Here is a 13,899-nt window from a genome sequence, read left to right as displayed (position 1 = left end):
TTCCAGGCTTGCAGGTCATTGGCTGACTCCACCTCAGCTATATAAAAGGAGCCCGCTGCCAAATGCCTGATGTCCCACCCTTTCTGAAATGATTAAAATAGTTGGAGGGGAGGCGATGGCTTTGCATGCAAACACAGGCACAGCTCAGTGAGGAATGCAAAGCTCTGAAACTCCAACCACCTCTTTTTACCATAAGTCTAAAAGGCATTTAAGCAAAACTCCAAGGAATCTGTCTGAAAGGAAAAAACAAAAACCTTGTGTAGATGGCTCGGGAAACTGCTGAAAAGAAAGAAACCCCATCTGGGCACAGCTGTATACATTAAAGGAAGGCTGGTTTAAAATAACTGCACACAGTGCAGAGGTTCAGCTGGAAATTTCAGATCTTTTTCCAATAGTTAGCACTTTTTTCAGCACTATGAGAGCCTGATTTTCAATATCTTAAAGAAAGGCTACAATCTGGATTGAATAGTTAAGACATTTAATTTCTGAATCATAAAAATGCATGCTCCCATGTGCGTGAATATGTATTTGCAATCATATATGTTCATATACACAATAGATGTGCACATTATGTATGCAGTGTGCATCACAACTCTGTGCATTTAATACAGAAAGAATAAATATAATTCACTCACGAACTGAAGCAGCTGGACAGTCCCACCTAGAAGCAGCTATCTCAACTCTGCAATCCTCTACTCACCTACAAATCTAGCCACTAGTCTTTTAAATGTAGGACCTACTTCAGTATATGCCATGCAAAGATGTACTTGTAAGCAATGGTATGGACACAAAGCAATTTACAGAGTCTTGTACAGTATTGGCAGAAATTTACGGCTTGTGGAACCGTCATCAGCTTATTGCCTTAAAAGACACTTGGGAGGTGCTACCAAAGACCATCTCCAACAACCCAGTTGGACCAAGCACAAGAATGTGAAGAAGCAAAATTCAGATCTTCAGAGTAACTTCAGGGTGAGACCCTTTCACTATTACTGGTGTTGACTCAGCCAAAGAAATCAAACTCCCAAGGATACAGCTGCACTGTGAAGTCTCCTGCCTTGGGCAGCAGAAAACCTTTCCAGGTTCAGCTGAAGAGCTGCGGACAGAGTGGGAAAGTTGCAGTTTCCCTCTCGCCCTGTAGCCTTGACAACAAGCAATTCACATTCAGTACATCCTGCCTCAGATCAGGGTCATGCCTTGCCCTTGCAATTTGCCACAGATTGGCAAATAAAATGAATGTCATACAATATTTGGGTTGTTCAGACTCACAGGCTACCTCAAGACAGTCTTGGAAGAAATGCTGAATTCCTAGCACACGAGCTGGGAAACCCACTACGCACAAACATATGTATAGGATCATTGTCTAATGATGAATGCTTACTACAATCAGCACTTTCAGCACCCCTCTGTTCTCTGCCACGTGACAGCTTGCTTGTTAATGCTGTTATGTCCACACTACAGCATTGACTTAGATTTGGTTTCACTGTGCATCAATAAATACGTATAGTGGGGGCTGCACAGCACCATTATGTCATATATTAAAAATAGTTTGCTTTTCTAACATTGTTTTTTCCTGGAGGGAGCTTTTTCCTGAGGATTTATTTCCAGTGTTTGGTGCTGATGAGTCAGTTCCATGTAAAAAACTTCATTCCTGCCAGATAGCACTGAGGCTCTGCAGTTGTTTTTCACCAGGGATATCTACTTCAGAGTGGACTTCCAGAGATATCTGTTGTGAAGTTTAACATACAGTACAGGAAGCAAGCAGAACAGTGCTCTCTTTCTAGTTCTGCTATTAATTCCCTGTGTGATTTCAATGCTGTCTCTGTGTCTTAGTTTCCCCATTTGGGAATAACAACAACAATGTCAACTAGCAAGCTGAATATATAAGACAGAAAGAGATAAAATGACAGAACAGGAACTTATTTTTGGTCTTGATATTTAGTAGAAGCGACGAAGTGCCATGCTCTATGCTTGATGTGCACGTAGCAATCACACCCCAAGCTAAAATGTGATGAGTAATTTTCTATGTTAGGACTAATTTCATTTCAGCCATTTCCTCCCGTGGAGACATACCAGGAAGGGCCGATAGGTGGCAAACTGTAGCCTTCCCTTTGGAGCCTGAACACTGATTTGAACACATAGGACAAGTCAAAGCTGTCTCAGTCTCTTCAAGGCAGAATGATTTCTGGCTGCTCTTGTTGTTGCATGATAGATATAGTTTGGTCTTTGGATTTTTTATGCTTAGACTGTGCCTTAGATATTACTGTTTATTCCAATATCCCATCTATTTTATAGCATCACTATCAAATGCTTTATAGGGACATGGAAGACACACTGCAATCAGAGATTAGCATATTTCAGCTTCAAAGAAAAACTCCATCAGATGTATGTGGGACAACAAAGGAAAACAATATGCAGCATCTGCTTCCACTTCAGTACATGGAAGTTCCTGTGACTGATGAAAACTTTGCTCAACTCACTAATTTCATAAATAGCAAAATACAGCTGCTTAGGGCCTGTTTGAAATGAGCAACGACCTTAGCATGCAGCGGACAGATTTTCTATTTAAAAAAATCACAGATTGCAATTGACACAATTTGTCCTTAAGTAAAGAGGAAATGGATTGGACAGAGAAAAAGAAATAAAATTACTCTGTCTCCCAGAGACCTGGGGACAAATACATTGGGGAAAAAAATGTGCAATATGTGTGCAATGTTCTCCACTATTAGATGCATCCCACAGACAAGGAGAATTCAGTTTTATGGACCACTAACAACGTAATGCATTTCACAGGCATCAAATTCATTTTCCGACAAACAGATGTTATTCAACCTTCCAAATTTGCTCACTCTTTCATAATCAGTTTCAGGGATTATGTCAAATATCTGAATAAAAACAAAAAGAGAGTATTAACAGTTGCACCACTACTGCCATTTCCCTAAACGCAGCTCTTGCCTCACTAACACATGCTGACTTTGCTACAGCAGGGTGTAGTTCGCTACGACTGCAGCCTATCATGCTGACCAATGCGATGTCTTTGTTTCCTGGCACTGCTCTATCTGACTGTACACATCTGCTTGTGGTCTTTCGTCTCACAATGTAAGCTCTTAGAAACAGAGCTCACATTGGCTCTTTTTTTTATATATATATTTGAGCAGCACCCACGCATTCACTAGTGCTCTTCTGCCAAAGCACAACAAATAAACACATAACAACAATAATTAGTATCCTCTGCTCAACAGGAGACAAATGACTGTCCAATTCCCTGAGAGGCATCACACCTTTTTGCTGTGCACAACTAGGGGCTTTCAAAATGAAGACAACTGTGTGAAAAAGGATCTGTGGTTAAATCATATTTTCCCTATTGCAAAAATTCCTCTTTCAACAATAATAAAGATCAAACACTCAAAGACACTGCCAATAAGTAGAAAATGTACTTACAAGTTGTGTGTAATTTAACTTAAATCTATTTCATTTAAGATTTTTGGCTTCCCTCCCATAAAATTATGTTTCCACTAACAGACTGAAGTGCAGAAAACCCCCGGTCTGCAGAGAGGTTTCTTGTATTTCATTAGATTTCCAAGTGCTACACTCTGAAGTTGGCCTGCAGGTTGCTGGAGAGATTTGCCTGTCCACTAAAATGTGCTTCTACAACATGGGGATTTCACTCAGAAGACCTATTTTTCTGCTCTTTACGTATTACCATCATTCCGCTGACTTCAACGAGATAACTTTGAGTTTAAGCCAGCTTAATGGAGAAAGTATAAGTATAAGTATAAGTATAAGTATAAGTATCTGAAGGGAGGGTGTCGAGAGGATGGGGCCAGACTCTTTTCAGTGGTGCCGAGCGACAGGACGCGAGGCAATGGGCACAAACTGAAACACAGACACTTCCATCTTAACATGAGGAAAAACTTTTTCACTGTGAGGGTGACAGAGCACTGGAACAGGTTGCCCCGAGAGGTGGTGGAGTCTCCTTCTCTGGAGATATTCAAAAGCCGCCTGGATGCAATCCTGTGCAATGTGCTCTAGGTGACCCTGGTGGAGCAGGGGGGTTGGACTAGATGATCTCCAGAGGTCCCTTCCAACCTCAGTGATTCTGTGATTCTGTGATTCTGTGAAAGCAATGAGACTCCAGAGCAGGAGGCTCGCGCATGCGGCTTCACTGCAGTGCCAGCTACAGGGCAGGGGGCTTCTGCCTCACCCGGACACCAGAGCGCGAAAACAGGGTGGAAAGTGGAAAGGAAGGACCCAGGCGCACAGGCACGGGGTGAAAGGCCCCCACGCCGGGGAAGGCGTCCCAGCCCCGGCTCGCCCCGTGGGGCCCTGCTTGCTCACAGCAGACGCGAGCGCTGGAGGCCGCAGGGCCGCCGCCGCCGCCCCTTCCCCCAGGCCTTCCCCGCCGAGGGGCCGCCCGCCGCCGGGGCGCGGGCTCGTACCTGCCTCCGGGCCTCGCCGCGGGCGGGCCGAGGCCTCGCAGGCCCCACCGCACCCTCACACCTCCGCCGCGCCGCCCACCCTGCACGGCGCCGCGTGACGCCCGTGGCGTCAGGGCGACGTCACTTCCGGCCCGGGCGTCGCCGAGGCCTGCCGTCGCTAGGCGACGTGACCGCGTGAGCCCGCCCCCGCGAGCGCGGTTACGTCAGGGACGGGTGCCGCCGCGGATCAGCTGGCAGCGGCAGCGCCGGGTCGGGGCTTTGCGGGGTCTGCGGCAGGTAACATGGCGGCGCCGGGGCGGGGGCCGCGCGAGGGCGGCGGCACCGGGGCGCGGCCCGGCGCGGCGGGGAGGCCCCACCGGCCCCGGTTCTTACCGCTGTTCCCCGCAGAGGCCGCGGCGGGGACGTTGCCGCCATGGGGGAGCTCTTCCGCAGCGAGGAGATGACCCTGGCCCAGCTCTTCCTGCAGTCCGAGGCCGCCTATTGCTGTGTCAGCGAGCTGGGCGAACTGGGGAAGGTCCAGTTCCGCGACGTGAGTAGCTGCCGCCGTAAAAATATGCCCAAATCGCCCAGAACGGTGGCTGCCGCCTCCGTTGTTCACGGCATCACCGTGGCTGGGCCGTCAGTGAAAAGCTGAAGGGCCCCAGCGGCGCCTGCTCGTTCTCCTCCAGGGCAGCTGGTGCCCCGTGGAGCCAGGGCAGCTCCTGACGGCCCTTTGCGCTTGGACATTGCTGAGGAGATTTGTTTCTCTTTGCAGTTGAACCCGGATGTGAACGTGTTCCAACGTAAATTTGTTAATGAAGTCAGGAGATGTGAAGAAATGGACCGAAAGCTGAGTATGTCGCTCTCTGATATGCTTCTAAGTCCATAGCTTTTACAGAAGAAATTAGTGCAGGCTAAATCTGTGTGTTACTGGTGTGACCCAGTGTTAAAAAGCAAAGTGCTGGCTGGAGAAGTGAAGATTACCTTTCTACCTTGTGTCAGTCAGACTCCCTCCAAGGATTCATTTCCTGGTTGAAAGATAATTTTTAACCCAGTAAGACTGCCTTGGAATTGAAGGTGAAAGAATTCACAGCTTCTGATCAGGCTAGATGGAGGTTAAGATGGAGATAATTGCTATTGAAGTATCTTTGGCTAGCATTAAGAATAACTGTTATCTCTCCAGGGTTTGTTGAGAAGGAGATTAAAAAGGCAAATATTCCCATCATGGACACTGGTGAAAACCCGGAGGTACCTTTTCCCCGTGACATGATTGACTTGGAGGTAATTATGTGTGTTAAGACTCAAATAGTATTTGATTCTAGATGAAAACAGGGGAAATTAATAAATAACTGTAGCATTTAGTGGTAAAGATGCATCAGTTATAGTCCCCAGCTGTCACTCAAAATGCTAGCTGCTCTAATTTACATAAGCATTAAGTTTTACCTGATCATTTGTCCAAATACTTTTAGAAGTGAAAGCCTGAACTTTGACTCACTTAAATGGGTGAAATCTCCCTCAAATTGTTGGAGCAGCATGATTTACGGTGGGTCTATGTTATAGTTGATTCAGGATTTTAATGATTTTGAAGAACACTCTATATAAATGCTGTCTATGTAAGATTAGCTGAGCATGGAACGCTTAAAGCTGCCTGAGGATAATGACACAAACTGAGATGTGTGTGCCACAGCAGACTAAAGATAGCATCCATAATTGCACAAACTGCACGTGATTATGAAGCATCTTGCCTACTATATTGTTCTAATAGATTTAATAGCACTTACTTACAGAATTTCTTTAAATTGGTCTTCCCCCCCCCCCCTTCTCCTTTTCCCATCTTGCAGGCAAACTTTGAGAAAATTGAAAATGAGCTTAAAGAAATCAACACAAACCAGGAAGCTCTGAAGAGAAACTTCTTGGAACTGACAGAGTTAAAATTTATACTGCGCAAAACTCAGCAATTCTTTGATGAGGTCAGAATACCGGGGCAGATTAGCACTTAGGCAGCCGGTTCTTCTCCCACAAGTTGCCATTTTTATTCTCAAATGTATTTTTAGTTGCCATTTTGAATTGCAGGGTCATTTTTGTACTTTATTTAAGAAAGCTTCTTAAACAATTTTCCATTTTCATGCAGTACACATAGCTACCCATGATTTACATCTTATGACTTCTTTTTTTTTTTTTCAGTTAATCAGTAGTTTGTCTGAAAACTATGCAAAATAATTAATGCACTAGTAGTTCTTAAAGCATGTCAACAGACCAAAAATTTGGTGCTATAGTGGGTCCTTTCTTCAATGGATAAGGGTTTCTCTGGTATGTATGCGCATAAACAGTCATACCTCACACACAGGTGATACAATCAAACAATTTCTCCTCGGTCTTTGAACTGTTATATGGGGGTTACTCATTATAGTCATAATACAAACATCATTGAAGTTAATGGACTTCTTTAATTTTACTGAGCCTTTGATCAACCTTGAAGTTCTCAGAGGTAAGTTCTGGAGCAAGTTTGCCATTCAAAATCTTCCAACATTTTATCCAATCTCAAATAGGCCAGTAAAAGGCAGGAGCATTGTGATTTTTTTTTTTTTTCCCTCAGTCTGAGAACAGCTTCTCTGATGCCATTCATGATACAGTGGCATAGAGCCTGGATGGGAGAAGAAACTTAATCCTTCATCTTAAAGCTTAAGAATTTCAAACTCTATAAGCTCTTTGAGAAAACTTCACTGCATGTTTTTTAGAAGGGGAAGGACATATTTTTGCCCAGTACATGACCAATTCACTCCAATCCAAGGATTTGATCAAAGAGTTCTTAATGGATTTGGCTTCTGGTATTTACAAAGGCTTTAATCAAGTAGAACAGGGCTCCTGCAAGCTTCAGACTGTTTATCTAACAGTCTTTTTTTGGCACAAGGTGCTGCTGCCTGTTGAGGCACTGAGATTGCTCCCGTGCCAACATGAGTCTTAGTTGCTGCTAGCATAGATATTGCTAGTGTGATCGGTAATGGGGTTGGTTTCATTACAAATAACTTATCTTCAAGTGTTGAATGTCCACTTACAAGTTGCTGAGTCTCTCTGAACAAGCAGCAATAACCTGATAATCTATTGCTTAGCTGCATTTAAGGTGCCACTGCCTGTCTGTTCTAACTGAACATTGAATAAAACCAAGTGCAGCTAGTGCTATCTGCTTTTTTTTAGTTACTGTCCTTTCTGGTGAGAGCTAGCTGCTGCTTTTCTTCAAATACAGTATTAACATACTAAATTTAAAGGTCAAAATCCATTTTCTTCTGAAACAATTACATCAATTCACCCATGTAAGAGGTACTCATGTAAGACTTCAATGAGTTTACCATTCTGGCCAGAGAAAATTTATATATGCTACTGCTCTTGTCTGATAACTCTTTTCTCTAATTGTAAACCAAAATCTTTCCAAAATTATAAACCATACTGCAGTATGTAAAAGCAAACTGAACTCCTGATGTGTGAAATTCAACAAAAACATTAAAACTGTAAAACTGCTTTACTTCACACTGTAAACAGCTCTACGTAAGAGATCCTGACTAGTCCAGGACTTCTGAGCCTTATGCAGTCTAGCTATTGTCCCCAAGTATTGTATGCTTCATTTCTTCATGCTGTCATTTGCGCAGTACTTTCAACACTTGAAGACTTTAATAACCTGTAATTAAGATTGTGCTGTTCATAGTAATAAATTGCACAAGAAATGGCTTACTACTCAAACTACTTTGTGTGTGGCATTTGCTATGCTTGCAGGAGTTTGTGCAGTGAGGGAGGGGGAATGGTGGAATTTTTTTCACATGTTCTTTTTATAACCATTCTAGTCAAAGTAGCCATTTCTTGTTTCAATATACCATGTTGATGATTATGATCCTTTTCTCAGTCTTCTTGTCTTTGCTTATGAAGAGCAGTATGAGCTGGAGAGATTTCTCTGAAAGTTTTGCCATAAGCATCCTAGACTGTGAGCGTAAAAGAAGACTGGAAAAGTAATGGTTAATGGCATGCAGTCCCTTGTCTCTCTTTCCTCTTAACTCTTCTCACCATCTGCTTTTTTCTGTTTGTTTTGCATCTGTCATTTCCTTCTGGGCTCTGGATTAATAAATTAGATGGTGAAACAAATCCCTTTTAGTTCTTGTGAAAATGGAATTTGTTTTGTTTCTATGAACTGGAAGGGGCTTGAATTGTATGCATTGTGTGCAGCAATCCAGAACTGTTGTAGAGCAGAACTACTGCCTTCCTGCTGTGTAGTATTTGGTTTTCTGGCTAAGCAAGGGTAGGGAAAATGACAGGTATTTGGGGGCCTTGAAATTAAAGGTGCTGATTTGCATGAACAATAAGCAATTTAAAAATATTTAATAATCTCTTTAGTGTTGCCTGAATATGCTTGCTTTTTTCCAGTCCCAAACAATCCTGATGTGGTAAAAACCTTCGCAATAACTTTATATTTCACTCATCGCTAGTGAAAATTCTTATTCAAAGTAAATTTCTAGATTGAGCAGACTCTTGTCTACCTGCATTGTAGCTGGATAGCTCTTTCATTTCTTCATAGTCTCTCAATTGTTTATTTCTGATAAATCTCATAATACTGATGTAATTGATCCTTCCAGAACCAGTGTTGCTATCCTGTTCCCCATCTAAAAAGGGCACCATCACCAAATCAAAGGAGTTTAGAGATGAATTTAAAGAACGTAGTTTCTTATTATGGAATAAATTCTTGTATACGTAAGTGCATATTTTGTAAAACTAGTCTGATCTTTTTTTTTTTTTTTTTTTTTTTTTTTTTTTAAGCTGTTTTATTTTGTAATTCCAACCCCTCTTGCAGGACTTTTCTTTGTTTTATACAGTGTCCTGAATAAAGGACACACAGCCCCAAAAGGGTCAGGAATAATATTAAACATTTATAAGAATTACTTTCTCAATTGAGGCAGAGCAAAACTTTTCACATGTGGCATCCTTTTGGTTTTATGTTTTATATGTTAAAATCTGGTGAAAACAAGGTGAGCTTCAACTAGTCTAATGCACACCTCGCAAAAAACTATCACAGAGAGTGTCTTGACTACTGATAAATACAATACAAGCCTCTTAAAATATTACCTTTTTCTCATTGTCTTTCAATGTCCTGAAATCTTGATATCAAATAATCACTAGACTGTTTGATCTGTATGTTTTGTTTTGAGGTAGGAAACTTGCTTATTTTGGTTGTGTTCTTTATGAAACAAAATTTTTCTTCAGTTTATTGAGTATTGTAACAAGCTGACTAAAAATTGAAAGTATCAGAACTTCTCCATGTTGGTTTTCTAAAGTAAATTAGAGATCCATTACTTTTGTAACATCTGTAAGCTAAATTAGTTGTGTGTGGACAAGCAATTGAGCTGCATTTGATGTCAGCCTTGCAAAAACTCTCCTTGCCTGTGGTAAATACTTCCCTTTGACATGCAAGTAAAATGTTTTAGAGACTTTTTTGCTAAAATTATTAGGCAATTATTGTGCGAATAAAGAAACTATGGCTGAGTTGTTAAACTTGCCATATACTTTTGCAAGACTGAGATGCATGTGTGTGTACAGTTTACATGTTCTAGGGTCAAACTCTACCTTCAGGTGTATCAGCCACTGTGGGGGAGACCTCCTGTGTACCTCAGAGGGTAGAATTTGGTCCTCTGTTTGTGCTAAGGAACTCTTTAATTTTCCTCATTTCATTATATAAGCTGCAGAGGTAGAAGTAACTGTGGAAAAGGCTTCTAAATGAAGTATGAGCACAGCACACAAGGGGATGTGGTATGAACATCCTTCCTGACTTCAATTGCTGACGCTTACAAGCTATGTTCCCAAGAATTCGACAATTTTAGCCTGTAAGTTAGTTGCAAGGAATGACAGATAAGCTACTTCCTATTTTAATGCCTGGGGTCAAAAAAAAAAAAAAAAAAGTCACCAGATTGCCATAAGCAATATATCTTATGTGTCTGGCAATAACATGTAAAGTGAATATGGCTAAATATCTGGAAAAATTAATGGATTTAATTAGAAAGAATGTTCTTAAGTTGTAAGTATTGTGCGTTTTCCCTGGAGGGAGAACTTTTGACTGCCAGGGAAGACAATTGCCATCCAGTACTTTCAGGTTTTGTTATTGACTCTAACTACTTGCCACATCAGTGTAGATACAAAGTTGAGTCAATCAAGCTAGCATCACCTGTTTCTGAAATGAATGAGACATTGCCTTTGCTTCAAAGAGGGGCAGAAGGGTGGCATATGCAGGGTATGCAGGTCTTGTGTAACTGGTTGTGAGGTTACAACCTTGTGAGGTTGCATATTGCTGTAAGGTCAGCTAAGCTGTCTATGGAAGACTTACCTGAGCGGCATCCTTCATATCTGTGTAGAACAGATTACTGAACTATTTCACATGCCAATATAATATCCAAGCACCCCTTAGAAATGCCTGTTGCATCTAGTATGCAGAAAAATGAAAAAACAGTGGAAGAGAGAATCTGCATGTCCCTTCATTTATTTATTTATTTTTCCAGGGACTAATGAGAGTAAGGTTTGTCAATCTGCTTTGTATCATTTAAAAAAAAAAAAAAGGTTCTTAGGAACATGACTTGTATTTAAAACTTGATAAATTTTTTGGAATTCTGCCTTTCTTCAGACTTATATACCCTACCACCCACATGTTCTGTTGCAGCAGTCATCAGACCTTTCTTTTGTGGAAGCTTGCTGAGCCATTCCACTTTTCCTCTTGTTTTTTTCCTTCCTTGTGTGATTCTTGCTCTCTGTTCTGTCATCTAATTTCTCTTGCCACTATTCTGTGTTCTCTTTCTTTTCTTTTTTGTTTTGTTTTGTTTTGTTTTGTTTTGTTTCCCAACTGTCTCCTGGTTCCTCGTTCCCTGCATGCCACTAACTAGTTTCATTAGATATTAATTGATTTGTGAATTCAGGCTGAATTGCATCATCAGCAGATGGCGGATCCAGACCTGTTGGAGGAATCCTCTTCACTCTTGGAACCAAGCGAGATGGGAAGAGGTGCCCCACTACGACTTGGGTAATGACAACTTAGACTTCTGTCTTGCACTTGTCTGGGCTGCTGCCTAATGTTCAGCCTGTGGAGTCCATGCTGTTTGGAGCACAACTGTTGCAGAACTTCCCAGGCTGACAGTTCTAGCAGATGAGCGCTGGTCTAACACTGGCTGTTGGTCTCCATTCTTATCCTACATGCATTAAATTTCCAGTTTCCGTTTGTGCTTCAGACATTTCTCACTGCACAAAAAGTTGTACTAGCCTATTCCTTGTAAACCCTCCCTAGTGCTTTTTCAGACAATCTGAGCAATCACAGCTTTATTTGAATCCAGTAACTATTCTGGATACATAATACTCTGAAATAATCTGTATAGTTCTATATCCTCCTTATTAGCTACTTCCAGGCTGTCTTTGTATGTCTGAAATTCTTTATCTGGACACAGGGATTTGAAAGAGTGAGGTCCTCTTGAAGCCCGTGCCTAGAACGTGGTAGTCTATGGCAGCCTTGTCTGTGATAATCCTTGGCATGTAACTTGCTAGGGACCCTTTGAAATGAACTGTAGCAGGCACAGAAATTGTGTGTCTAAATATATTTGCTTCTCCTTTGATAGGTGAATTTTTTTAATTATATTTATATATTTGTATATATATTTACAAAGTATATATATGTATGTGGTGTTAATCAGTTTCATTCTGTTAAGCAGTCATAGCTTTTGGTATAGTACAGTTGTTTCTGTTGTGCTTTTATCTCTGTCCATTTATAAGACTTTCCATTTTGCTTAAAGAACTAATTTAAAAACAAGATTTTTGTAGCTTTCAGATTGATGCTAAGCTCCAGTAGGTGTCAGTGTTTTGGGTACTAGCCTGTGTATGCTTTTCATCGCAGAGCTTACATTTATACTGTTCCCTTAACAGGTTTGTGGCTGGCGTGATCAACCGTGAGCGAATCCCTATGTTTGAGCGCATGCTGTGGCGAGTGTGCCGAGGCAATGTATTCCTGCGTCAAGCAGAAATTGAAAACCCCCTGGAGGATCCTGTAACGGTAAAAGGAACTATCGTTCAAGGCAAAAGTCTCACATGAGTAAAAGGTCTTGCTTGTAGGTCTTCAATGGGCTCCATGCAGGCAAACATTTGTATTACTCTTCACAGTACCCATTTGCAGCATCTGAGGCTTTAATGACAAATGGTTTTCAGTTTTATTAAAACAAAAAATAGCAGGGTAGGTGATGACTGCTGTTGAAAGGGTTAAACAACTCTGAATTTGGACTGCAGCATGACATAGTTGTTTCTCAGGCACAAACATAAAGTGCCACTCCTGTGTGCAGTTCTGAGTGAGTAGCAAACATCCTTGTAAGACAGGTTCTTTTGAACATTAGTGGTATGTAACATCTGTAGTTCATTTACTCTGAACTTGGACCTCTTCTTTTTCTTAATTTACTAACCATTAATTTAAACATCCATATGAGATTTTTTTGGACTCATTACTGGTATAAATGGTAAATACTGTTTTTGCATTCTGTTTCCTCTTTACTGTTGCCTCAAATCAGCAGACAGTGCCTGCACTTTGGGAACTATTGCTCTTGTTTTAAATGGATAAAAAGAAAGGCCGTAGGCTGCAATGGAACAAAGATGGAAGAGTAAAAGTTCAACAACTCCTTCTTTGTTTCTTGTATAAGGCTGACTTGTTCTCTTGTTCCACCAACTGCTGGTAGTTGACTTGTTAAATTATCTGTCTGCTAGGGAGAGACTTTGTTCTTATTGTGCAACGCTTCCTTAAATTGAGGTTACACCTAATGTAATTATTCTTGAAACATTATGCTAAGGTTTCCTAAGTAAGGTAGAACAATAACTTGTTAACAAATACAGGAAAGGGGAGCTAGCTACCAACATGAAAACAGCTGTACAAAGAATGTGCCATTGGCTTCCCTGGAGAATCAAAGTTGTTAAACTCCACTTCATCTTATTTTCATTTGCTCTTTAGCTTTTTGCTTGATTATGTAGGTGAGCTGACTGCAGTAAGTGATGATACACATTTTGTTGCATCTTTACTGTTTTGGAGACTTAGCATTTTCTTGGATTTTCCTGTTTATTGTGTTACATAGAATAGATAATAGATATTCTAGAACATTTGCTTCGGTAAACACAAGTGAAATAGGCATCTTCAATACTGAGGCTAAAAGCATTATGTTCCTTGTGAGTGGTTCAAAGTCCATTCTTGACTCATTGTGCAGATATGACTTCTATATGGACAGATTCAGAGAAAGGGAAAACAGATCTCTGTTGTAATTTGCTATAATGCTAATTTTTTTAAATAGCTGAGCTATTACAAGGTTCTTTCTTCTATTCTAGGGGGATTATGTGCACAAGTCTGTGTTTATCATCTTTTTCCAAGGTGACCAATTGAAAAATAGAGTCAAGAAGATCTGTGAAGGGTATGAAAGTTACTTTAATGTCTTACAGCTGG

General features: G+C 41.1%; 1 protein-coding gene across 3 annotated transcripts in view; it reads left to right on the top strand.

Annotated features, from left to right (window-relative positions):
* The first annotated feature begins 4,661 nt into the window (after positions 1-4,661).
* ATP6V0A1 (ATPase H+ transporting V0 subunit a1) overlaps positions 4,662-13,899 on the top strand; it is a 33,633-nt gene continuing 24,395 nt past the window's right edge. Inside the window, exons 1-8 of one of the 3 annotated variants that reach the window (XM_067312062.1) lie at positions 4,662-4,712; positions 4,824-4,965; positions 5,191-5,269; positions 5,599-5,696; positions 6,257-6,385; positions 11,378-11,460; positions 12,351-12,477; positions 13,785-13,867. In XM_067312062.1, coding sequence (XP_067168163.1) covers positions 4,849-4,965; positions 5,191-5,269; positions 5,599-5,696; positions 6,257-6,385; positions 11,378-11,460; positions 12,351-12,477; positions 13,785-13,867 — 716 coding nt within the window. In that variant the 5' untranslated portion in view covers positions 4,662-4,712; positions 4,824-4,848. Of the gene's footprint in view, positions 4,713-4,823; positions 4,966-5,190; positions 5,270-5,598; positions 5,697-6,256; positions 6,386-11,356; positions 11,461-12,350; positions 12,478-13,784; positions 13,868-13,899 lie in introns of all 3 variants that reach the window. The other 2 variants (XM_067312061.1, XM_067312060.1) reach the window with 2 other exon arrangements.

Source organism: Apteryx mantelli, chromosome 28 (assembly GCF_036417845.1).
Source record: "Apteryx mantelli isolate bAptMan1 chromosome 28, bAptMan1.hap1, whole genome shotgun sequence".
In the NCBI taxonomy this organism is placed as follows: domain Eukaryota; kingdom Metazoa; phylum Chordata; class Aves; order Apterygiformes; family Apterygidae; genus Apteryx; species Apteryx mantelli.
The sequence above is the reverse complement of the archived record's forward strand: the minus strand, read 5'-3'. Positions and strand labels throughout refer to the sequence as shown.